At 43.8% G+C, this 24104-nt stretch overlaps 2 protein-coding genes across 2 annotated transcripts in view; both read left to right on the top strand.

Moving 5' to 3' along the window:
* The first annotated feature begins 639 nt into the window (after nt 1–639).
* On the top strand, nt 640–7469 carry tnfaip1 (tumor necrosis factor, alpha-induced protein 1 (endothelial)). Its single transcript, XM_070905814.1, has 8 exons — nt 640–771; nt 1854–1914; nt 2067–2434; nt 2662–2831; nt 5459–5542; nt 5738–5790; nt 5958–6153; nt 6720–7469. Exons 3-8 carry the CDS (start codon nt 2176–2178, stop codon nt 6951–6953), a joined length of 996 nt encoding a protein of 331 aa, XP_070761915.1. The 5' UTR covers nt 640–771; nt 1854–1914; nt 2067–2175; the 3' UTR covers nt 6954–7469.
* Nucleotides 7470–9708: 2239 nt separating this feature from the next.
* sgsm2 (small G protein signaling modulator 2) overlaps nt 9709–24104 on the top strand; it is a 73068-nt gene continuing 58672 nt past the window's right edge. The window contains exons 1-2 of the mRNA XM_070905458.1: nt 9709–9815; nt 22074–22149. Coding sequence (XP_070761559.1) covers nt 9756–9815; nt 22074–22149 — 136 coding nt within the window. The 5' untranslated portion in view covers nt 9709–9755. The remainder of the gene's footprint in view (nt 9816–22073; nt 22150–24104) is intronic.

The raw sequence follows: 24104 nt of genomic DNA, 5'->3' as shown, positions 1-24104 counted from the left end.
TGATTTTTTTTTTTTTACTGCTGTACTTGTTAATTGATATGATTTATAAAGTGTACCAATAACTTCATCTTGAGGTATTTGTTGTCAGCATCTGTGTCCCAGGGCCTGGTAAAGCAAGTTTTAGCCAGGGAAAGAGTTGGATTATGAGATACTGAATCAAACGTATTGGAGAGGAAGACAAAAAAATATTACTTAAATGATGACTTAGTGTAGTCAAAATTATGAGATGCTAGGTAAATGTTTGACTTTCTAAATCTAAACTATGAGATTAAAAATGTTGACTTGTTATTACCTAATTTAGATTTACTGTAAGTATTATTTTCCCATCTAAATGAGATTATTAGTATTACAAGGCCAAATATCAACTGTACTGTATCAAGATGCAAAATGATAAAATGGTTAAAATTCACTTGTGTTATACTTAAAGAACATTTTTGAAAACAACCATCCCATGTGCTTTATTAAATGCATTTCGTTTATAAAATAAACCAAAATCAAATAGGAATGTAACCCACATGAATGCGCCATACCTCCAGTAAATGCAATGCGAGTTGTTGACTGTGGAGGGCAGCATTACGCTTCGCAACGCACAGCCTGCTGTAAACTCATTCGAAGAAGAAGGAGGAGGAGAGAGTTTAACTTTACATACTTTTTTACAACTCAAATCTTGATCCTGTTGTAGATTTCTGTCTCACGGCGATAAAGACAAGTTGAATTAGCCAAACGGTGTGCGGTTATCTGACAGCACGGGAGGGCAGCACGGAGAGGTCGGTAAGTAAACGTCAAAGTTCGTAAACTGATGCCCCGTTACGTGTTGTTCATTGCTGGATGTAGTTAGCTAGGGAGGATAACGTTACGCACTCCATTGAAAAATCTGGCAATTTAATGTGACTTTTGTTTAGTAAAACATACACATCTGGAAAACATTATCCGAATGTGATTTTTCGTTGTAACTTATTCGATGTATGTTCAATTAACCCAGATTTCAACATTCTTTCAACCTTTAGTATAGGCTAGTTTGTCTGGTTGTCCCGCAGTCACACTGAAAACTTGGCCACCCTGTTTAACATTAGTAAGCTAACATTAGCAAAACACACCCACTTAGGAAGTAGCGGTAACAGAGTGACGCAAAGCTAATATTGCATTACAGTAATGTTTTGTTGCAATAAATCATTTAATGGTGGCGTATTGACAAGACGAATTGACCAGAGGACCATAATTATGTTTCCCTCTCTAAGATAACGTTTATACAGTGTCGGGACCTTTGCCGACAAACAAGAAAACATTGAAACGGGCTCATTTTTAAAGCGAGTTCAGTCTCTTAACATTTCTGTATACAACCGAACAGGACATCCGCGCTAAGCCTGAACTTGCTGTTGACTCAGTAATAGCTTGACCAAGATAGCTGTTCATTTGCCAAGAAACAGCAAGCTGACTTGCTCATTTCTCATGTTAGATTTGCTACTGTTTCCCTTGCCATGACAAGTCTCTTTCTGTGGATACTTCGTCGAGATTCGGCGTGTAGTTTGGAGTCTAATACAAGCTAGCCAAATAACTTTAACCAGCTAGCAGGCAACTATATGACGTTTAAACCCGAATGTTTATTTGCTAGCACCGTTATACCTCATGTAATAAAACTAATTAAGCACTTAATGTGGTACATAATGCTGTCACACTCAACAGTATTCCGTTAAACTGAGCTCGCTCCGCTTTAAGGGGGACCACTAACAAAATCTGGTAGATCAGCTGCAAATTTGAGTTAAATTCAAGATGAGTAGTCTGCCTGCCGTTGTAGATTTGGTCATAATCTGTCCTTTTACTCATTGATATGTGCCCCCTCCCTCGCCCTCTAGTTTCCTGCCCAGCCACATTCCATTTAATGGGAAGGGGAACTGAGGAAAAGATAACAGTGGGGTAGGTGGCCTCCACTCTGTATTGTGATACACGTCTTCAGCCACTGGGCGTCCTGCTTTACCAGTTAAACAGTCTTTTATCAACATTGACCTTTCCTGTGTAGCTCCATAGAGAATTTGTGAGCTCCGGTTCAGGGCTCTGTCTTTTTCCAGGAATGATCTGGAGCAGTGAGAGGTTGTGGCGGCCTCATCAGTAGCTGTCACCACGGCGGGGGACCTTCGGACCTCCGTCTGCAGGGTGGTCATTTACCTCCAAAGGGACATGTCCGGGGACAGCTGCCTGCCCCAGCATCACACCCAGTCCGACTCCACCTCCCTAGCCCCTCCTCTGGCCTGTCCCAAGACCAAGACCAACGCCAAGACCTGCAGTTATCGAGGAGCGGCGGGCCTCGGCAACAAGTATGTGCGGCTCAACGTCGGCGGGACCCTGTTTTACACCACGCTGCAAGTGCTGACAAGGCAGAGCTCCATGCTGAAAGCCATGTTCAGCGGAAAGAAGGAAGTGTTCACTGATAAGGAAGGTAAGCCACCTCAAGCTGACTGTTCTCCATAAACCCGTGACAACCTTTAACAGTGACTGATTATCTGTACACTTTTACAAAATGCATGACTTCGCTGACATACTTATGGCATATTTAGCGAAATTAGATCACAGAGTGAAAGTCTGCAAACTCTGTACGTGCCGCAGTGTCGTGCACCAGTGGCTTAGATGTACGTGCTCTCAGCATGGTCCGTTGTTTCCCTTCAGGTTGGATCCTGATCGACCGCAATGGGAAACACTTTGGCAGCATCCTGTGCTACCTGCGTGAAGGCACAGTTGCCTTGCCGAAAGGTCGTCAGGCTATCCAGGAACTGCTGGCTGAGGCAAAGTATTACCTCGTCCAGGGCCTAGTGGAGCTTTGTCACAACACCCTGCAGGTCAGTCAGACCCACACTGGCTGATATTTGAAATGTGGAGAAAAGAGGATGTATTATGAAGCCTTCTCTGGACAGTTTGTGTGTCAGAAGAAGAGTTCTGGTGGTTAGTTCACTTTTAACTCCACATAATACAAAATGTATCCAGCCCTTGTCAGCAACATTCTCCAAATGTTAAAAATGCTAACATTTTTCTTGTCTTGTTTAACATCTGGTGTTGCGCACCATCACCAACTCACTACATCTGCGTTATGAGGCCTATATAATCATTGCCGGGGTAAAGTAGCAACAGATTGTACACTAGATAGGAAAAGCTACATTTAGTTGAATCACCCTAATAAAAGATAAAATTCAGGAATTCAGGCTATAAGTTACTGTAGTAGTGTATTCATTTATTAGTAACATTCTTCAAAATAAGTTCAAAAGAAAACGCTACCATGAAAATGCATTTGCTAGCAATACTAATTGGCATGAATGAAACCTGTTTTGCAAGAAATCTTTGCAATGAATCCCCAAAAAGCCTTGTTCTAAAGTCCATAAAGGTCAGTGACCAAGAATACTCCAAAACCAGAGTGGGCATTGGGGCAGCGTTTCAAAAGTAATTGGGAAGTAAGGACAAAGCAAAACTTCACTACAGGTTCAGCCGCTATGTTTCATGGCCCTTTTCAAATATATATATATATATATATATAGTCCAAGAAAGTAAGGAGTCCCAGGAAGTAACTAAGGACCTACATGAATAATTAAAAGTCACTATTGCGCTTTTCTCTTACTGTTTCCACTGCATCTGAGACAATCCAAACAAACCGTTGTTTCAGGTACTTTTTTTTGCCCTTGATAAGACCACAAAACAGTCATTGAGTTTTAGTATTTTACTGCTGTGCAGCTGTTTGACATTTGAAAGGGTGTTGGAAAGGAGACACTGATCCGCTGAGTGTTCTCTGGTCATTTTTCCAAATTACATTAGGCGTTTTCAGAGTGGAGGAACTTTTTCAGTTGGAGGACCCCGCCCCTTTTTATTATGTCGGCACGGCAAGAACTGGGAACCATCGTAGTTCTCGGAACGCCGTTTTGAGGGACTTTTTAAGCTCCTGCTTCAGTGCTCTCCCAGCACAAGAAGAAGCTTGAGTGACTTATGTGAACAGTGACTGGAGACTTTCTTGTCCCTCTTTGTTTTGCTCTGTTTTAGGCTGGTTAAGACGTTGGTTACTTAACTTTGTGTTTAAACATCGACATCACCCAAAATCCCATCAAACATTAGCTTTGAAGCAGGGACTTTTGGGTTGGGTAGGAACTATGCAGTGAATTTCAGGTTCCGGCGTTCCTAAATTGGTTTGTGGCATGTGATGAAATATTGTACTGTGAGAAGTTAGAGATTTGTCAACCAGCAGTTATGTTCTGTTTCTACAGAGCTGTCCATGCCTCTGGTTCTTTGAAGCCTTCGGTGGCAGTATCACAAAATCAGTGAGTAGGGCTGCCTTCAGGCAACATTGGATTTACATTACAGGGTTTTTGTATTTTAATTCACTGGATTAGCCAAAAAAGACATTCCCAGCTGGTTATTAGCCATGATAGCGGCATAGCTAATAACAGTACATACAGTTTGGTACATGGTCATTGTTTCCAGAGGATGAATCCTCTAGACCTTGGTGGTCCCCTGACTTTTCCTCTAGCACATTTTGATTGGTTGGCACCCATTTTTTGGCACAGATAGCCGAATAACTTGACATTTCCATCAGCCTCAGTTGTACTTTGCAGTGCTAATTAGAAATGTTAGCATCCTAACGTGCTGAAAGTAAGATGGTGACCACACCTTATCACAAGGATGTAAAATAAAATACCATATCCATATCCCTTACTTGCTCCTTTGGCAATGTCTAAGAATTCCTTCAGTCTACAGTTCCTGACTCTCAGTACTTTGCCTGCCTGCGTGTTTGCTGCAGCAGTGAGTTTGATTTGCTGCGGACCACAGTGTATATTTATACCTCTAGGCTATGGCAGCAATACAGTTTGCTGCACCATCTATACGAGACGAGCGTCAGTGGGTATGCATCATAGTGACAGATGTTCACAGGAATGTCTGCCGGGCTGCCAAGGTTTACACATCCTTTGGTTTCCAGGGGGACAGATTGCAGGGCAGAAAGTCACTGGCTGCCATTCATTCATCACCGTGTCCAGTAGTTTATGAATGGACAGCACGCAACCTGCCTCCTCCGAGGTCCACGAGGCAGCATGCAGAGCAAGGGTGTAAGGGCGTTTCTTATATCCTTGTGTCCCCGGGGCACACCATAGATTTTTCACAGATATTTCTGGGAATGAAGTGGACAGGGTTACTGGATTTTCTGTTGCAATAAACACTATAAAATGGGACCAGGATCAATAGGTATTTGCTGTCGTGTCCAAGCTCTTAACTCAGTGACATACCTGTCAACCTAACGTGGGTAGACGCAGGGCTGGACTGGGACAAAAAAATTGCCTCCTCCACCTCGTTTCTCTTTGCATTTTGTTAGCAACATTTGCGCATGTTCCAAACAAGAATAAGATCTGTGTATAGTCTCAATTAGAAACGTTATACCCTAACTACCCACAATACCTCTAACTCCCGGTGTTTGTTGGTTTGGGATTGACAGGGAAATGAAGAGCAACCCCTGTGTGTTATACCTGTGGTCACCTCCAGTAAGGAAGAGGAGAGGCTCATCCAGTCTTCCACCAAGGTAAACCCAGACCACGGCTGTAATTTGATCGTTATTAGGAATCTGGAGCCATTGTTTTTTTTGTTTTTTTTTAACAGTATCTCCTCAAGTTCGATCCAGCCCCAGTGCTATGTGAATATCTGCCTACTTGAAGTGAGTTTATAGTTGGTACATTTCGATATTAAAGCAATGAAATTAATTTCCCCCCTCTGTCAGCCTGTGGTGAAGCTGGTGTACAACAGAAGCAATAACAAGTACTCCTACACCAGGTAAGAAAGCCTTCCTCCAGAGCTCTGCCGTCATTACAAAGATAATTCATTTACTTCCTCTTCAAAGTACCCTGTGAGGGAAGCACGGGTTTTTTCGAGCCAATAAAGTGATGAGCACGCGATGAAAGCGCCTCTTCTCCACATCCACTTTGCCCTTGTCCCGACAGCAACTCAGACGACAACCTGTTGAAGAACATCGAGCTGTTCGACAGGCTGTCCCTCAGCTTCAACGGCCGCGTCCTCTTCATCAAGGACGTGATCGGGGACGAGATCTGCTGCTGGTCCTTCTACGGTCAAGGTCGCAAGCTGGCCGAGGTCTGCTGCACCTCCATCGTCTACGCCACAGAGAAGAAGCAGACCAAGGTGAGGACGAGTTAGGCCGTGTTCAGACCTGGGGGGGGGTTCAGACCTCTCATTCATTTGAGCCAGTCAGCCCTCAGCCGCTGAGGGCTCCGGTAAAAAACAATGCAGGGTCATCCGGCTGGAGCTGCACGTTCCCGGTAGATTACTTTTGTTACGTGAGCGCTGTATTTCTACGGTCTTACCTCGTGATCGTGCCAACGAAAGATAAAATAGTTGCCGCAGCAACAACTTCCCAGAGTTGTAAAATCGTGTCTTTCAGACGTTTCAGTAACCTCACACCTGATGCTTACAAAGTAATTGCACAGTATAGGCCCACAAATGACTCAACTCAAAAGGGCCTGAAGGTGCCTTTTGTAAGCTGTGCAGAGATTTGTACTGAATCAATACTGACAGACAATTGTGTATTTATGTCCTCTAGTAATTGTTTCTCTGTGCTGCCAGTTATTTATCTCGGCCTGCATGAGCGAAGCCTGGAACATGCAATTTTGACCTGTAAACGGTCCTGTATATTCAATGTACATATTCGCAGTATAGAAACGGTCGATTTCTGTGTCTTCCTCCCTCAGGTGGAGTTCCCCGAAGCTCGCATCTACGAGGAGACTCTGAACACCTTGCTTTACGAGACGATGCCGCTGCCCGACAACTCCCTGCTGGAGGCCACGCGCCGGAGCTACTCCAACTGCGGCTCTCACAGCGAGGAGGAGGAGGGGGGGCCCGGGGGAGCTGAGCCTCGCGAGCGCGTCCGGCGAATCCACGTCAAGAGGTACAGCACGTACGACGACCGGCCACTGGGACACTGAGACTGAAACCACAGACCGCTGGACAGATTTCAGCTTTTCGCGCCGATGACGAACACTCAAACGTGAAGTCTCTTGACTGCTCGTGTTTTTTTGAATTGTTTTATTATTTTACTTTCTTTACCACTATCTAAGAAGTCCAAATTGTGGCCTTTGATGATGTAATTGCATCTGACTTTTTACTCTAGATAGCTGTGGTGTTGTCTGCTCTGTCCATCATAATTTATGAATTATTATCAGAGGAGTCTGAGTAACTACTTCAAATATCTAGAGAACTGTAGGGTTTTTTTGTTTTGTTTTTTAAATTAAATGTAGATTAGTAGTGGAGGACAAATCACTAATATGCACTACAATCATAGCACTTACACTCTGAATCAGCAGGAGAGCATGTTTCATATTTATAAATTGTATTTTTCATATACACATTTACAACAGCCTGTTGTTTGCCAAAGAGTTTTTCCGGAATTAGTACGCCTCTAACATGTTTTCATGCAGTTTACCATAATGCCTTTTTTTTTTTTTTCCAGTTGTGAAGATAAAAGTTCTTGTTATTCTACTATATATTGTCTTTGTTATGTTTTTTAGTAGGAAGGCATAATTCTATAATCTACATTTTGAACTCAGAAAGTAATGCTCTGACATACAGTTACATATTCTGGTTATTGTCGGCTCACTTCCGCTGAAAGTTGCAGTTGTAATCCTCAACGTTTCAGTCTTGGTTGGTTGGCTTGCCGTTACCACTGGCAACCGCGGTTTAATTTAACACGTCCCAGAATTCCGGAGGCCCTGTAAGCACTCATTGAGCAAGCCACTTTGTCAGAAATACAACAGAAGAGCAACCGGTGTATCTGTTTTACGGCGGAGCCAAACTGATCCGTGTTGTTTTTCCACTCTTTTCACTCTGCACGTGGCAGCGAGAGGTTACCTTGCTGAGGGGTCACTAAAGTGATCCACTGACGAAAAATGACCAGAAGAATGACCTTCGTCTTGTTTTGGACATGCGTTACCATTGCTATTTTTGGATTTCATAAAAAATCTTCAGGATTATAGCTTTTAACACTCAGCAAATACCAACGCTGAGAGCCAGCTGACGGCACGCAGGTACATTCTGGGCCTGCGTGATACGCAGCTAATCGGCAGTCTGTATTTGTAACAAACGCTGAGAGGCAAATAAAACAAACTACCCAAGCGTTTTCTACACCACTGTGAATCGAATTTGAAATGGGTACGTCTTGTACTCTGAATACAAATTGAGAATATGAGCAGAACTTTATAAGCTTGATTTAATAAGAAAGAAACGTCACGGAGGTCGACGTCTCTTGCTCTACTTTGCTCTGGAGCTGTCAGCCTGAAGTCCTCTGCTCGTGGGAGAAGAAGGGAATAAAATGAGCGAACTCCAACTGCCCTCCAGCACCAGTTCAACATCCCGAACAGAGGCCGTTCGTACGGGCTGACTAGAGCCATCAGTGCCAGACACGCAGCGAACACTGCAGGCGACTGTGGAATAAAAAGAATTCTATCCAAAGTCGGACTGAAACAGAAATGACTCGGTTTAACCAGTAACCAATAACCTGGGCCGGATTAGGGGTCAGCCAGCTGTCTCTGGGATCTCTCATATCCACTTAAACCAGGGTGGATCGTCCAGATAAAACCCAGCTCAGGGCCGTATATCGGGACACCGTGTCGAATACGAGATCTTTTTAGTCTCAATGAGCTAAAAGTGACGGATCATCGCTCACGGTTAACCGGCCCATTATCACGTGAGGAACTTAAAGAGAGTCTGACTGAGGTGAACTCGCTTGTCGGTTGGCAGCCACGACTTTGGTCTTTAGTCTAAGCTCAGTCCACCACTTTCCAACACTAAACCCAATCTCAAATCCTGTAATAGGCTTCTGACGGCTGCATGTGCACCCTCCGCCCACATGGAGGCACGAGCAGGAGGCTTAACGGCAGGGAGCGCGACGGAGGAGGTTGCTTCTCCATCACGTTGCCGTGACGTCATGTATTTTGCAGCAGGCCAGCCCAGCACCAGCTCTGAGAACGGTCAACTTGTGCTTCAGAACCCTTTTCAGTCAGCTTGCAATCTCTCTCTCTGTGTGTGTGTGTTGGTGCTATTGTGCCGAGCTTGTGAATGAAGTCATTAAATAAGCAGCATTTTTTTTTTTAATGAGCTCATTAAATGCACGACATGTTTCCTCCACTGAAGTCCCAAATCTATGCGTCTGAAGAGCTGAGATGTGAACCTGAGTGAATGCATACAACACAAGTTACCTCGGGCCACTTTTCACAGGTCTAGGCCGCGGTCTGTAAGAGATGGAACCAGGCTCATCTGCCTCCACCGGTTTGGGTTGAGAGAGGAAGGGGAGGGGGGGGGGGGGGGGTACAGTAGCATTCAGAAGTTGAATGGCAAACCCAAACCCCCCCCCCCCCCTTTGCTGTAACCCTTTGCTGCCCAGGAGAGGATGCTAAAAATAACTTGGGAGGGCTCCACAGGTTGCTGTGTTGGATGCTGGGAGGCTGCGGGCTGCAGGGTGGGGCGGGGCTGGATGCTGGGTGTTTCTTCTCTTTTCTCCTCCATTGATCAGTGGAGTGGAGTGGGGCTGGGTTGGGTTGGGAGGGGGGGGGGGCGGGTCCTCTGACGTCACCGCCGAGCCGCGCGGCTGCGTCAGAGTCCAGCTGAGCGAAGGAAGAAGGAAACGAGGAATAAAAAGGGGGGTAGAGAGAGAGAGAGAGAGAGAGAGGGCTCGGCACGGACAGCGACCGCGTCGTGTGCACACCGCGGACGGACTTGACGGGCAGGCAGACATGGAGGGCTCCGCCGAGGAAGACCACAAGGAGAAATTGTTATGGACCGTCAAACGAGAGGTAGGCGCCGCTGGTTTGACGCTGGCATCCTCCGCCGCGTTGTCTTCCTGCCGGTGTGCACTTCAGGAGGCTGGGAAGCGTCGCGTAAACATGTTGCGTTGCAGTCTATGCGTGGCCGTGCGTTGCCTTGGACCGAATCCCGTTCGGTTTGACGGCGCAAGTTTTAGACAAACTGGTGCTGAATGGATGGATGAATGGATGGATGGATGGAGCGAGCCGAACTGCACCTGCTGTCAGTTTTTTTTTTTTAACAACGTCCGTTTCCTTTGTCCATACTTGAAATGTTGAAAATCTGATTCAGGAGAGGAGAGGAGGGGGGGACAACAGCCACAGCAGTGTTCCTCCATCATTGTATGATTCAAGCCTCTGTAGTGAGTGTACATACACATACAGTGGAAGGTATTTTAATCTGCTATGGGGTTGCTATAATGCCTTTTTTTTTTTTTTTTTTTTTAAATAGTATTCCTACAGCACAATACAAAAAGTGTATATTGACCATATCTTACCTCAAACGTATCATCTCCTATGTATGCTTTCATCTTGTCCAATCACATTTATGATGAAAGTACACTATATCCATAAGCAGCCATTAATAAGCTAGAGAGAATGTTATGGCAAAGGCATCTTTGCAGCTCAGGTTGTATCGCTGTCCGTCTCTACCAGCAGCTCGGGACCAGTGCCACAGCCTCTTCTGTTCCTGGTGATGAATGCCTGGTGTCTCTCCAGTGAGGAATAAATCATTACATCCCTTAACCTCTCAACCCCCCCCCCCCCCCCCCCCCCACCCCACCCCATTGCAATCCTCATGCCGCCTTCAGTCGAGAGTCACAACTAGGTTCTGAAATGAATCAAAAGGCAGCTGATTGTGAGACGGAACGTGGCAAGGTGTGGCTTCACTGCCCGTACCTCCAGTCCCAGGGAGTGTAGATGTGAGCATGTGGCTTCCGTCATCATAGCGGAGAGAGGAAAGGTCAAGCTATAAATATCAAGCCAAAAATCTGACAGTCAAGCAGGTGGGGGGGGGTGGGGGTGGGGGGGGGTACACAGCATCACTTTTACCAACTGATACCTCATTAGTTCTCAGTCACTGCTTCACAGCATTTAACCGCAGAATGGAGTTCATGTCATCAGGATTTCATGTTTGGTGGCAAATTGTATCAGATGCATGTAGCATAGCTTGATTACCGCTGCAGCTGATTGGCTCACCTGTTCTTTTAAAAGTGCACTTTAAGGTGACAGCATTGCTACTGTCATCGCTGCTACAAAGGCGAGTTTTTGAAAGCATAACCTCAGCGACACCTCTTGTTCGACTCTTGTGCGTCTTCTGTTTTGCCACGGATGCACCTACAGTTTGAGCTTTGGAGTCTTCCTCCTCCTGTATAGCTGACAAATGCTGCTCATTGGCAGCAATTTCATTTTGATTGTTTATCAGACAAAGTTGCAGTCAACACCGAGTCGAGCGTCGAGTCCTAAACACTGATCAGTGCCTATTCAATATTGTTCGTGCTGTTGGTTCTTCATAGTGAGAGTCAACTCAGTGCTGTCCTTTTTAGAATTTTTAAATGAAACGTGAAAGCCACAGGAAGCAGCAAAAGCTGCCTAAATGTTGTATGAGTCAAAACCTCCATGCGACTGAGACAAGTCCAAGTCAAGACATCAACAAGGCAGAGAAAAGGCTGAGTCGAAACACCCACGAGACGGAGACAAGTCTGCATAATATCAAAAAGTGCTTTGAGACAGAGACTTTTAGGCACCTGACTGTCCGCGGGAAGTCGAATTTTCATTCATGTCTGTCGTGTTTGGAGCCAGAGCTATATTAATCTACAAAAACTGCGCCGTACTTCACTGTGAGGATTCACTTTGAATATCTAGGCTAAATACCTTTTTCTGTCCTCCAGCCGTCCCACAGTCACCCATGGGTTTGGGTCTTTAAATAATTGAATCATCACAACATCTGCAAGGCTGAAAATAGCTGCCGTTATCAGGATGTCTGCAGGCGGCGGGGATCTGTGTTTCCTAGACACAGACCATCAGGGAAATAAGGAGGAACATTGCATTCGTGGGTCACTGGGCCATTCGGCGTTCGTGTGTTTGAGGCTCCGAGCTCTCAAAGACGCGTCCGGTCATCGTGACTTGGTAGCATAAATTCTTAATGTTTCCTGGGTTGTTAACATTTGAAGTGAACCACTTGTTCCTGTCGGCAGGATGTTTAGTAAGGTCTCCACCGCTTTGTATTTGACTTTTGAATGACTGAAGCTGCATGACAATTGGCTGACATGTGTGATACAATTTTCCCATTCGCTTCGCGCTTTCTCCACTTCGCTTGTTCCAAAAACTTTAGGTACGTGATCACGCTATTGAACAGCCTACTCGGTGTCCTGTAGAATACAGTGTGTACTTGTAACTTAGCAGTTACGCCAGTGTTTATCCAAGTGGATGTCGTGATACCTTGCCATATTCCATTCAGAAAAGCTCAGATTGAGGTTTTTGCATACACTGAAATATCAGTATATTCTGGACATCAGATAAGCCCAGAGCCAATGTAGCTAATTGGGTTTTAGAACTTCTTCATAACCATATTGATCTGTTGGATCTGTTGTTTTTTAGGATGTTGTCCAAAAAAACAAACAAATGCAACATTCTGCCCACTTTGTTCAGATAGTTATTGTATTCTCTGTGTGTATCCATGTAAAAATCAATGGTGTAACTGGCCGCAGGTCATCCATGAGATGCTAGTCAATGCCTTTTGACATTTTAGAGCATAGCAGAGAGAGACTGGTCTGAACAAAGCTCACTAGCTCCTGGTTTTAAAGCTCCCTGTCACTTTAAGCGACACTCGGCTATCTCGGTATTGCTTGGCAACTGAAAGCTTTAGCAGCTCCCTGAGAAGTTAAATTTCATCAGCCGGCGATTAATATCACAGCAGTGAGGCGGCCCTGTCAGGTGGTCTCTTGTACTGAAACCAAACGTGCCTTTCTGCGTTCACCTGCTGCCATCGGGATCCTTTTTCATTTTTGTGATATGTACAGAAGTGCTGTTTTTTTAGGAGATGGCTGAAGCAGCGATCCATGCCAAGATCTGTCCTCAAGAAACACTGAAACTGTAGGTGTTATTGGAGCAACTTGCAACAGCATCCCATTCCAACGTCTTGCGGATCCTCAGAAACAATTTATTTCCCCAAAGAATAGCATGGTAGCCGGTCACAGAGTTTCTCCAACAGGCAGTGACATCAAAATTTCTCTCTCTCTAAAATTAGAGAGCACATTCTCTATCCAGTGGAAGAGTTAGAACTTACTGCATTTTTTTTTTAAACGTATGAAAGTAAGTCTCAGGCCTTTGCGCGTTTTAGCATGTTCTGTTTTACTCGTGCCTCTTTTATCTTTTCTTTATAGCAAAGTCCCAGTGCCTCAGTCATTTTGACTTTTTAATGCACTACAATCGAGTTGTCAGTCATACGCAAGAGGGCGTAAAAAAAGACGGCAGAAGTACCGTGCACTTTCGTGAGGAGTATGAGGTGTCATGTGCCCAAAGCCGTGCGACAGAGGTGATAATGACAGATGATTGAGAGAGAGTGCAGGGACCGCTGTGATCCCGGTGTCAGAGCTACAGTTTGCGAAACTGACGAGATGGAACTGAAATAACAGGATACAGGGATAGTGCCTCATAGTACCTGAAAATCACTGTCCCATTTATTTGGAATAGCGGCAGAGAGACGGAGGTGGAAGCAAACGAGTCACGGTGAAGATGAAGAGCGTGATGTGAAGACGTAGTGAAAGTTGCGTTTTCTGCCGTTTGATAAAAGAATCCGTCCATCAGTGGCTACAATGCTCACTGTAAAGAAAACTTGTTTTTTTTTAACCTCAACAGTCGTGGTGAAGCAAAGGAAAAAATTGATTGTGGTTGTCATGCTAACATGTTCACAATGATAATGGTATACATGCTGATGTTTAACAGGTAAATGTTTGCTGTGTTCACCAGTTTAGTTTAGCCTGTTCGCATTTGCCAATGGACACAAAGTGCGGCTAAGGCCCGATGATGGTGCTAGATGAAACATCAAGGAATCACCAAACTCATTAAGAGTCGTCCTCTGAGGATTCTGAATGAGTGTAGAACCAAAGTGGTGGACCAGTCGACTGACTAATATTGTCATCCCTAAAGCCAAGTTACCAGCATAGCTAAAAAAAAAAAGACTTGAGGATCACAAAACGTGTTCTGTAGGAAATCCTGGCCCATTAAAGGGTTTCGTTTCTCCAGATCATGCCATACCATGAGCTTGGAAAGAAAAGGTTCTCTCTGCCTTTTGTTAGTAACTAGTAAATAATTGAGCAGTCTTAAATTATAATCTTTGGTTGGTTTAAATTGATCAAGGTAATACTCAGGCTCGAGCTGTTGCTGTTTTCTTATGGGGAAGTTCGTCAAGCGACGTCAAAGAGACAGAGAGCAGCTACAAGGAGACGCAAAATGGCTCCAAACGTTTGTAGTCGTTTTGTGTCTCTTTCAATCTGGGGGGGGAATCGCCTCTATGTAGGAGGGGTGGCTTTTTACATGTCTGTCCGTGGTCTCTGCAGAGGCCTCCATGGTGTTGCTCTGCTGGCCAGTCGCTGTATAAAGTGTGCATTATCGTCACATGGTTTGAAGCATACTGGTGGGTGTTTGTTGTTATTATTCTTTTTTTTTTGTATGTTGTGTTAATAATGCATATTTAATCTGCTCAATGTATATTCTTTGGCTGTGAGTTTTTATCAAAAAAATGTGTAGCCTTACTTTGTATTTAGGGCAGTTTTGAGTTGAGATTAATTTATGTCCGCACATCTTTTTCTCCCATTTTACAGCTGGTCTGAGAAATAGGAAGTAGACTTGAAGATCAGTAAATCTATTCTGGTCCAGTCAACGTCAATAGTCTGACCAGGGTGTTGGAAGCTGCCACCATGGGCTTCCATTTTTCTAATGCCATTTCCTTTGTTTACTACAGTGAGCTGTCTTGGTTGCCATATTGCAACTCGCAGCTAAACAGCATTAAGCTGCCTCTTCCCTGAAGAAATATTCTATCATCATGAAGCATAGTGTTGGTTAACTTCTCCCTCCGACTGGCACCCGCTCCAGGACAGAATCATTCCTTTCTGCCACAAATCTTATTTTATGACTGCCGCTCCGAGAGCCAGCTCTCTAAACCTGATATTTTGTACTGAGGTTAAATGTTAATTTGCGCTCTTATTTTCTTGACGGGAAAAGTGGAGAAATTGATTCTACACAGGATCTGGCACTTTTAAGGAGAGGAAAGGATTGCAGGTTCGCAGTATCTGTAAATGTTAGGAATAAAATGTATTTTGTGTGTGTGTGTGTGTGTGTGTGTGTGTGTGAAAGCGGCAGCAGGTCAACAAGTGCGTACAGGACGAGTAAAGACGGATTGATTCCACTAATTCAACCATCCGAATCTGCTGTCGCCACAGCACCATCGCAGCCCTCCTCCTCATCCACAAACCCTACTAGGCCATGAATAATGACCTCATTAATGACTGTGTGTCTGCTGTGGCCTAACAATGGCTGATTAGGATGGAACCATGCAGCTCCTCCAGACTAAGGGGAAGTGAAGGCACCACAGCACAGGAACACAATATCCTAAAGAAAATACACAAAGAGCAGTGTTGTGACATTTTAATATATAGACAATTTAATATGTCCACCTTTAACTGGGACCATACCAGTGGTTTTGTGTGTTTGAGCCCATTTACAATCAGCATTTAGTTGTAGCCCTACTATCGATCACATCTGCTTAACATCACGGGTAATCATTTTGCAAACCAAGCTGCTGCTGATTAAACCATTTCAATTTACGTTTTCTACCTTTTACAGGAAGCCATTGGTTTCCATTAATTTCCTTGTAATATGACAATAAATCACTGTTGTTGGAACTGGCTGGAGTTGTGTAATCGACCACACTGAACGTCAAGTCTGCATAAATATTGTTACTGCAGTAAACGCAGACTTGATGTTAACTGTGATGTATTACATAACTCAGTTTCAAGTTTCATGAATTTGGTAATTGGTTTTCTTACTACACAGAAATAAGTGGAAACCAATGGTTGCCCGGAATGGTAGTAAACAAAGTGCAACAAAGTTGTCTTTGTCATCGGCCTTTTTCACAGAAGACATTTTGAGATCAGAATCAGAATCGGCATCAGAAATATACTACCGTACTAATTACTTACTAGTTACAGGTGCTCCCATTCACGAGTGGAAAGTACCATACATTTAGAAATGAGAAGTATGTACAAATATAAGATGTAAAAGATAAACATTAAAAAATATACACATTTACAATATTTAAATAAAAAATAAATACAATAACAATGTAATGTGTGTGTGTGTGTGTGTGTGTGTGTGTGTGTGTATATATATGTATATATATATATATATATATATATATATATTTCACTGGAGGTGAATAAAAACATTTATTGATAAAAGATAATTATTGCTGAATTCCATTTAGCTGCTTAAGTCTCAGGTTCCATTAAAGCCATCCTTAATGTTATCAGTAACTCCTGTGCGTTTCCTACTATGACCAGTCAAAATGTCTGCTGTGAAAAAGGTCTGCAAGCGTTCTTACTGGTACATGGAGTCTGATGACGTCACGCAGTCCCCATTACATCACTGCCCACTGAAAACAGTCTATGTGGCCGTGCGGGGCCTGTCATGACAAACTTAGAAAACAAGACAAGAGTGCAGCTGGAATTAGAAAAATGCCAGGACATGTAGAAAATCACGCTGCTCGTTTACAAGCTGTCATCTTTCAACGTGGCAAAAATAGGCGGGTAATGATTTTGTTAGTTAAGTATGTTTTTGAGCACTTGAAAGGGGGAACTACAGAATAAACATGGAATCCAAGCAATGCGTCATCAGGCATGATGTCAGAGGCTTTAATGTTGTACCAGTTCTTTATTAGTTCAAAATGCAGGCTCTCTATCTCTATTAAAACCAACCAACCACGCTCTTCCCTTGGAGCTTGCTCAGATTAAATCGCTCACCTCGGGGAAGTGGGTGAGACCAATGTTCTGCCCTGATTGTAAATCTTCCATAATCCCAAATTGTGGGACAAAACGACAAACGGTCTGACACATTTTATCCTCTATTTCCTGTATTTGCGGTGTTTTACTTTCCCAGGGAGATCGTACGCCTTGTTAGCGTCAGGAAAATGGCCCTCCTTTCTGGCCACAAGGCACACACTGTTGATGTTCTGTTGTTTGCCCCAGTCACGAACATGAGATGAAGGGAAAAGTAAATGTTTCCTTATGTAACTGACACTTGGCTAATGAGCTCTTCCTCCCAGAAACCATTAGCTTCAGGATTCTCAGAAGTGTTTCGAAGTTAGCCCAGCTCCACTCAGCCGTTTGACATGCCAACTATATCTTGTTATTTTAGTGTCATCCCTGGAACTAGACACTTGGCTTGCTGCAGGATACATGTTTTAATGAAAGTCCTCTTTTAGTAAAAGTAAATAAATGAAAGTGTGTGTGTGTGTGTATGGGTGTGACTGCCGCCATGTTGTTTTCCCCTGCCTGAATTATCGTCTCATTGTGTGAAGAACTAAATCCAACTAATTACCTGTGAAAAATGACCGATTTTGTCCACAGCTCATAAACTGAAGGTGGTAGGCTACGCACCCATAAATGTACACGTTAACACAAGCTTGCACTCATTCATATAGGAGTTTTAGCGATCCTCCGTATGCTCAAATAATCCCACCATTTGGCTTGAACCTCAGTGGCAGCACCCAAAGAGGCAATTAAGAAATTCTAGTCAAAATATATGTTAAAAAAATAAAATGACTATGAGTTCATATTTTTATTAATTCATTAATATCCCCCCCGGGGATCAATAAAGTCTTTCTGATTCTGATCCGAAGACGTAAAGTCATCTTGGCTAACTAGCTAACGTAGATAAGACCGTAGATTGAAAGTTTTATCAACAAGAGTGCCAGTCTTTTTTTATATCGGCTATCTTCTCTCTCCAACCTTGTATCCTGAAAATGACGTTGACATGCCACTAAATGTTTTTTCCTAATACGTTTTGAGGAAAGAGAATTGCTGTGTGGAATTTGGAAGGCCTTTGGTGGTGGATGGTGGGTTTGAGTCCCACATGTGGTTAGCTTTAGGCCACAAACTTGAGGTTGAGGAAATGTTGCACGTTTCTGATCCGTTTTTTAGCGTAGTTAGGACGCATTAGCTCCGAGGGCTAACTTGGCTTGTTTGCTATAATACTGAACGTCGCTGTCACCCTGAACGTCCCGCCGAACCCCGTTCAAAAATCTGGCAGTTCAATGGAAGCGCTGCTTGACGGTCTATGTGGAAAAAAAACACAGGGACGAATAGTGGAATATTCGTAGTAGGAGTCCGGTACAGCCCCAGAAAGATTATTGTGGTTTCGGTTAAATATTGAAAAAGACACCTTGTCTCTTATCACCCTTGACGTTTTTTTTTTTTTTTTTTTTAGAAATTAACCAAGATCATGAAATTTCTTTAACTTTAACCAAGTGCTGATTTTCACCTCCAGAATCTACCTCCCTAAAAATGTTTAAATCGTTAAAACTGCTTAATTATGCCTTGTAACAACACATTCAGATGAATACAGCATAAATCCGAGTGAAGTAGGAATATGTTTAAACCATGCATTAAGGAGCGTACCAAACTTTACACCCAACGTAAGCGCTGACAGCCAGCACTAATTAAACTGGTTCATACCCAAACATAATCAATTCAGTCTCGCAGCCATCCGCACCCAGGTGACGGTATCGACCCCTCTGACCGACCGCTGTGTATCACTTTGCTCTGATTCATTGCGTAGAGCTATAGCTGTAGGTAAATATATGGATCTATTTGCACATTTCTGCGGAGGATGTGGTCAGTCAGAGGCTCTGTGCGAGAGCATTAACAGACGGAATGAAAAGCGGCGGTTCCCCAGAGAGTCTGCCTATCCAGCAGATGCTTCAAATGTTAAAACTTTGTGGTAGTTTGGGGGTTAGTAGATGGGGGGGGGGGGAGGGGGGGGGGGGGGGGCTATTGATCTTAAGTCCAGCCAGAAAATACTGGAGCAATTAAGAGTGAAGCATTTAACACTGGTTGGTGTGTGGTAGTTTGACAGTTTGCTAAGGGTACAGTTTGTGTTGTGTATTATATATAATCGCAGAACTGTATTTTGTAGAATATTTGTTTGATAGGCGCTCTAACTCTTAATTTGCCCTGCCATTTCCTTGTATGTTTGTTTTTTAACCGTGCAAAGGTAGTTCTTGGTGTGTGTGTGTGTGTGTGTGTGTGGGTATCTGGTATGTGAAGACAGGAATGGTGAAAAGCCAGTTTGACCAGATCTCTGGGCTAATGGCGCTCGTCCAACAGGACAATAAGTTCAACAAGTTTTATGAAGTAGGTAGATGTTGATGTTGTGCTTTTCATTGTCCTGGGTCTGTGAACATGAATACTGTCATGTTGTGCATATAAATATGCATTGAGAGAAATAATAAAGATTCACAGCTGAGAGAGAGAGAGAGTGACCATTCAACCTCATAAACACACTTGAAATGGTTCATTGAGTTCTGTTATTCTACTCCATCCAGTTCTCAATTACAGACTGACCCCAGAGGACCATTTGAATGCCCTCAGCACCGCTTCCATCGTGCATTCTCTAGCTGGTGTATTTTAAAGTGTGGGGTTGTTGTTTTAATCACATTTCTGTGACGTTTCTGTCGTATTTCTGATATGGAATTCAGCTTGCACGCTGCAGAACTGTTGTCGCCAGTTGTGTAAGTTGTCACATGAATAATCCGACAGGCACAAAAAAGGGAGGCAATAGTAAATCGAAAGCCACTTGAATTCAATTACCTTCATAATAACCCACTCTATTGAGGTGAATTTCCCTCCTCCGCAAGCAGGTCAGAGGTCAGGATGAGATATACAGTACCCATTGAGGTGGTGGGGATTCCGAGTCCTGCTCAAGGACACTTCGGCAGAGCTTCTGTTGTCAAAGCTGCTGTACAGTATGCATCTTTTTGAATAGAAATCAACAATTCAGTCAGTCAGTAACATACTAAACATTAGCAGCCTGTGTATTCCTGTGGCAGTCGGCATTAGTTTCCTTCGACAATAACAGCATGCCAATGATCATTACCATGTAGTTATAAAGCCTGTTTCCCAGTGCGAGAACTTTTCCAGGAACCTTTTGCCCCGTTTCCACCTGGAATTAACGTGTGATCTGTATCTGGATACGCTCTCTGGATGAATGACATGCGACCCATGGCGCCTCCCAGGTCAAGGGCGAGGGAAGGCTGTGGTTGGGGCGTAGCGACATTTTTTGTAATGTTAATTGACGTAAAAAAAAAAAAAGAAAAAAAAAAGTTATGTAGTTCATTTCCTGGCAAACTGGTTGTTGGTATTTCTCATCGGCTTTGCCTGTGCTTTCGCTGGCTGTACAAAAGTGGTGATTTAGCCCACCCCTCACAAAAAAAAACTCTTAATTGGCAAACTTGATCAAGGCAGAACCTCATCTTGGTGATGAGGATGATGAAGCTCCATCCCTCTGTCGCAGGCGTGACAGCTCTACATCCTCCCACACCTCTGTGATACGGGGGGGGGGGGAAAGTTTGAACCGAGTGATGCTGTAGTTACAGCTTTATTATCACACAACCAAGCAATTAAATTTGTCCTGTTTATCAATTAGACCCAAACAAGGCAGAGGTGTCAGACGGGTCCCGGATTAATTACTGACGACAATTAATTCTACAGAGAGAGCGAACTTAGACAAGCGAACACCAGAATGACTCAGTGTTGTTGAACTCACTCAGGCTCTCCTCCCCAGACGCGCGATAGATAGCAGCAGAAGGACTCATTTGAATGTTTCCGGGATGCCACGATATTAATTGGAAGTCAGTGGTGCGGATGTTTGGGCAAGACTGTCGGAGCTGTTATTAGTAGCTGTCACAATGTTAACAGGAGACTGAATAATTATTTTATATGTGTATATATATATATATGCTGTCAGGTACTTGCCACACTACGGCAAAAAGGTTCCCATACTGATAACCAAGTGCAAACAGTAATAACAAAGGCATTCTGAATTGAATATATCCACATTTCTGGCAGCCGAGTGGCATTGTGGGCAATGTAGGCGTCGGCATTTGTATGTATGTATCTCTGGTTCTGACGCATCAATTTTTTATATACTTGTTTGTCCATTTGGAGTCTGACAACGTTATGCTGTGGGATACTGTTTCCAACACAAGTTATCTCATGCCACTCATACTGTGAGTGTCTTATACTACATTACGTATATACTATAGTCTAACCTTGAAAAGCCATTATTACAGGAAATAAGTGAATCAGCTTTTCAGCTTCAGCAATTCTTCCAATTACCTTTTTTTAATGCTAAGATGGCGGCTTGGAGTCGAGGTGTGTAGCCGAAGTGTGATTGAAACAAAGTGCAAAATCTGTGAATGTAAACTCTGCAGCTTGTTGATTGCATATCAGAGCGCGGGGGGGGGGGGGGGGGGGGCAGGAGCGTGGAGTGGATAGGATAGCCCTAATGTTAATAAATGTCCAGCACACAACTGGAGGATGACACCTAATGTTTTGGCCACCTTTTTTATAAAATTTTGAACTTTGCCGAGCGCATTCATGCTTACTTGAACCCCTCTGAGTTTGAGGACATCGTGACTGTTTCCCAAGCCGAAACCCTTTTTCATTCCTATCTGTCTCTCCAAATGGCAAAATCATCAGTATGTTCATGTTGTCCAACACCGTGAACACACTGCAGCGTCTATGGGCCAGTAGAGGGGCTGAAGGCATTTGTTGTGGGCTCGGCATTGCTTGTTTTACAACATTTTATCTCGGTCTTTGGTGCAAACTGCTAATTGTTGTGGTGTTTCTGCGCTGCACTTCCCAGAAATCGCTTTGTGTGGGCAACACTGTGATGTCTCCTTGGATTTTCTGTCAGTGCGGTCTTGAGTTTCTACATAGTGGTGCAAGAGAGGAGCAAAAAGGACATTTATTTGTATGAAAACAATGCATGTTATTACTGTAGTGATCGTGAGTTGTGTTTTTACGGATGATATCTTCCATCTTCTCGTGGCTGATGTGCAACTGACTGTGATAATGGTGATGACAACTGCTTTCCCTGTACAGAGAAGCTGTAATGGCAGCTAAGTAAAGACGACGACAATGATTCCAGGCACAGTCACAAACTTTGGCTCTCTGGTGCGTTTGTTTGCAGGTAAAGCAGATCATGGAGGAAGCGGTGACTAAGAAATTTGTCCACGAAGACAGCAGCCACATCATAGCTTTGTGCAGTAAGTATGCTCTTCTCTTTTTCTCTGCACACACACACACACACACACACACACACACACACTTGTTGAACTCCTCAGCAGGTGACTGGGTGCTGCTTCTCCGTCAAGGACACTGCTTGACGTCACTGTGCCTCTGACTATGCTGCGGTATCAATGGAAAGTTAATAATCGCTGTGGAGCTAATGGAAACCAATTTCAGAGACAGGCTGTACAAAACCCAGGCTTTCTAAGCCCTGGACACGTCTAGTGTGTGTGTGTGTGTGTGTGTGTGTGTGTGTGTGTGTGTGTGTTGGCCAAAGATAGAGGGGATGCCCCTCCTGACCGGATGGTTGAGCTTGCAGTGGTTTGTGAGTCACAGCTTTCCGCGCTGGACAGAGAGCTGACTCTGCCTGTAGCCTCGGATCAGCCCGATGACTGATGACACAGTCCTACCTTCTTGTCTGTTACACGGGCTGAACACACGTGCGCGACAACTTTACATTTTCCAAACGACGTGGATCATATTTTGAGGTGTTTTTTATTTATTTTTTTTTATTTATTTTTTTTACGAGGTGTGGCCAAGCCAGGACTGTGCCAGCATCATCCATGTATTCATAACGAACAGGAAACGGCTTTCACACATACTAATTGCAGTATGCAAATATGCGGCATCCTATGTGGCATTCAAAAATATGGCGCAGTATTGAGTCAAAAATAGCTCTGTGATATTTTTATTGTGGTATTTTAACCATGGCATTTCTGTAGAAGACATGCAGCCCAGTGGTTTTATTCCAAAAACTGAGATGAGACGTACTGCGTGACCGACTCTTTGTCTTATGCATGCCTTTTTGCGTAAATTCAAAAAGCGAAATTAAAGAACAACTTCCCATTTTTTTGCATGAACATGCGTTCGAAAAAAAAGCATTCACACCCAAACACAGACCCCACCCCATTACCCCGAATCCACCGACACCCCCACTCCCCTCACAGCTCAGTCTGCTGCCACGTTAATACCTAAATAATACACCTGGCAGTCGTCCAGAATTCATAGCTTCACCGTTCACTCCAGCGTTCTGTTTTTGTATCATCATTTCTATACTGAAACAAATGAGGACTCCTCCTTGTATGATGTCACTGTAACCAGGCTTACATATCGTAGGTGTCTGCATCATATCTGTCGCTGAGCCTTCAGTCACCTTGGCACTATTGGTTTCTTCTTATTATTAGTCCACATTAAATGCTGTTGGCACAGGATTACTGTTGACTGGGGAGGACCAGTGGGTTTTGAAGAGAGCCTTGGAAGGGTCGGGTGACATGCTGATACAAACTATGAGACACTATAAATGAGTCAGCTGTCAGAGAGTCTGGACTTACAGGATTGGTTGATGAAGCACCTTGCTTTGAATTCACTGGATTAGCCAAAAACTACGGAGCCCCAGAGTGGCCAAAAAAAAAAAAAAATGTGTTCCCAAGTTTTGATTAATTCGTGCACACAAGTTAAGTGATAAGCCTTGTTTATCAGAGTGTTGGGTAATGGGAAGCAAGTTTGTGTCAAACATAGAGGCTGGTTGTGTCCGAAGACCGCCGTAGAAGCAGCTGAATCTGTGGGCCGTGAATGAATTTTCACTTTCCTAAATTTGTGACCTTTTTATATAGTGTGATGGCCATCAGTCAGATTCAATTTCCTTTTTGAAAGTATTTCACAGTCTGAAGAGTTTGGAGGGCAAATCAGTCATTAGCTCATTACATGATGCCCCCACACAATACTAATCCTGGCTGATCCCTGGCTTCCACTTCAAGGTCGAGGCATCCCACCACACGCTGTACAGGTGGAAAAATGTGAGAACTACTGGAACTAGTTCATTTTCCTAAGATATGCTGAAATCCAAAGCTTATAATAGCCAGTCCTTCCCCATCTTATGTACGGACAGGACCGTGCAAATTGAATTGACCCCTGTGGGCCACTGTGGTTCGAT

This window comes from Enoplosus armatus, chromosome 5, assembly GCF_043641665.1.
Source record: "Enoplosus armatus isolate fEnoArm2 chromosome 5, fEnoArm2.hap1, whole genome shotgun sequence".
Classification (NCBI taxonomy): Eukaryota; Metazoa; Chordata; class Actinopteri; order Centrarchiformes; family Enoplosidae; genus Enoplosus; species Enoplosus armatus.
This window is presented reverse-complemented; position numbering and strand designations above follow the sequence as displayed.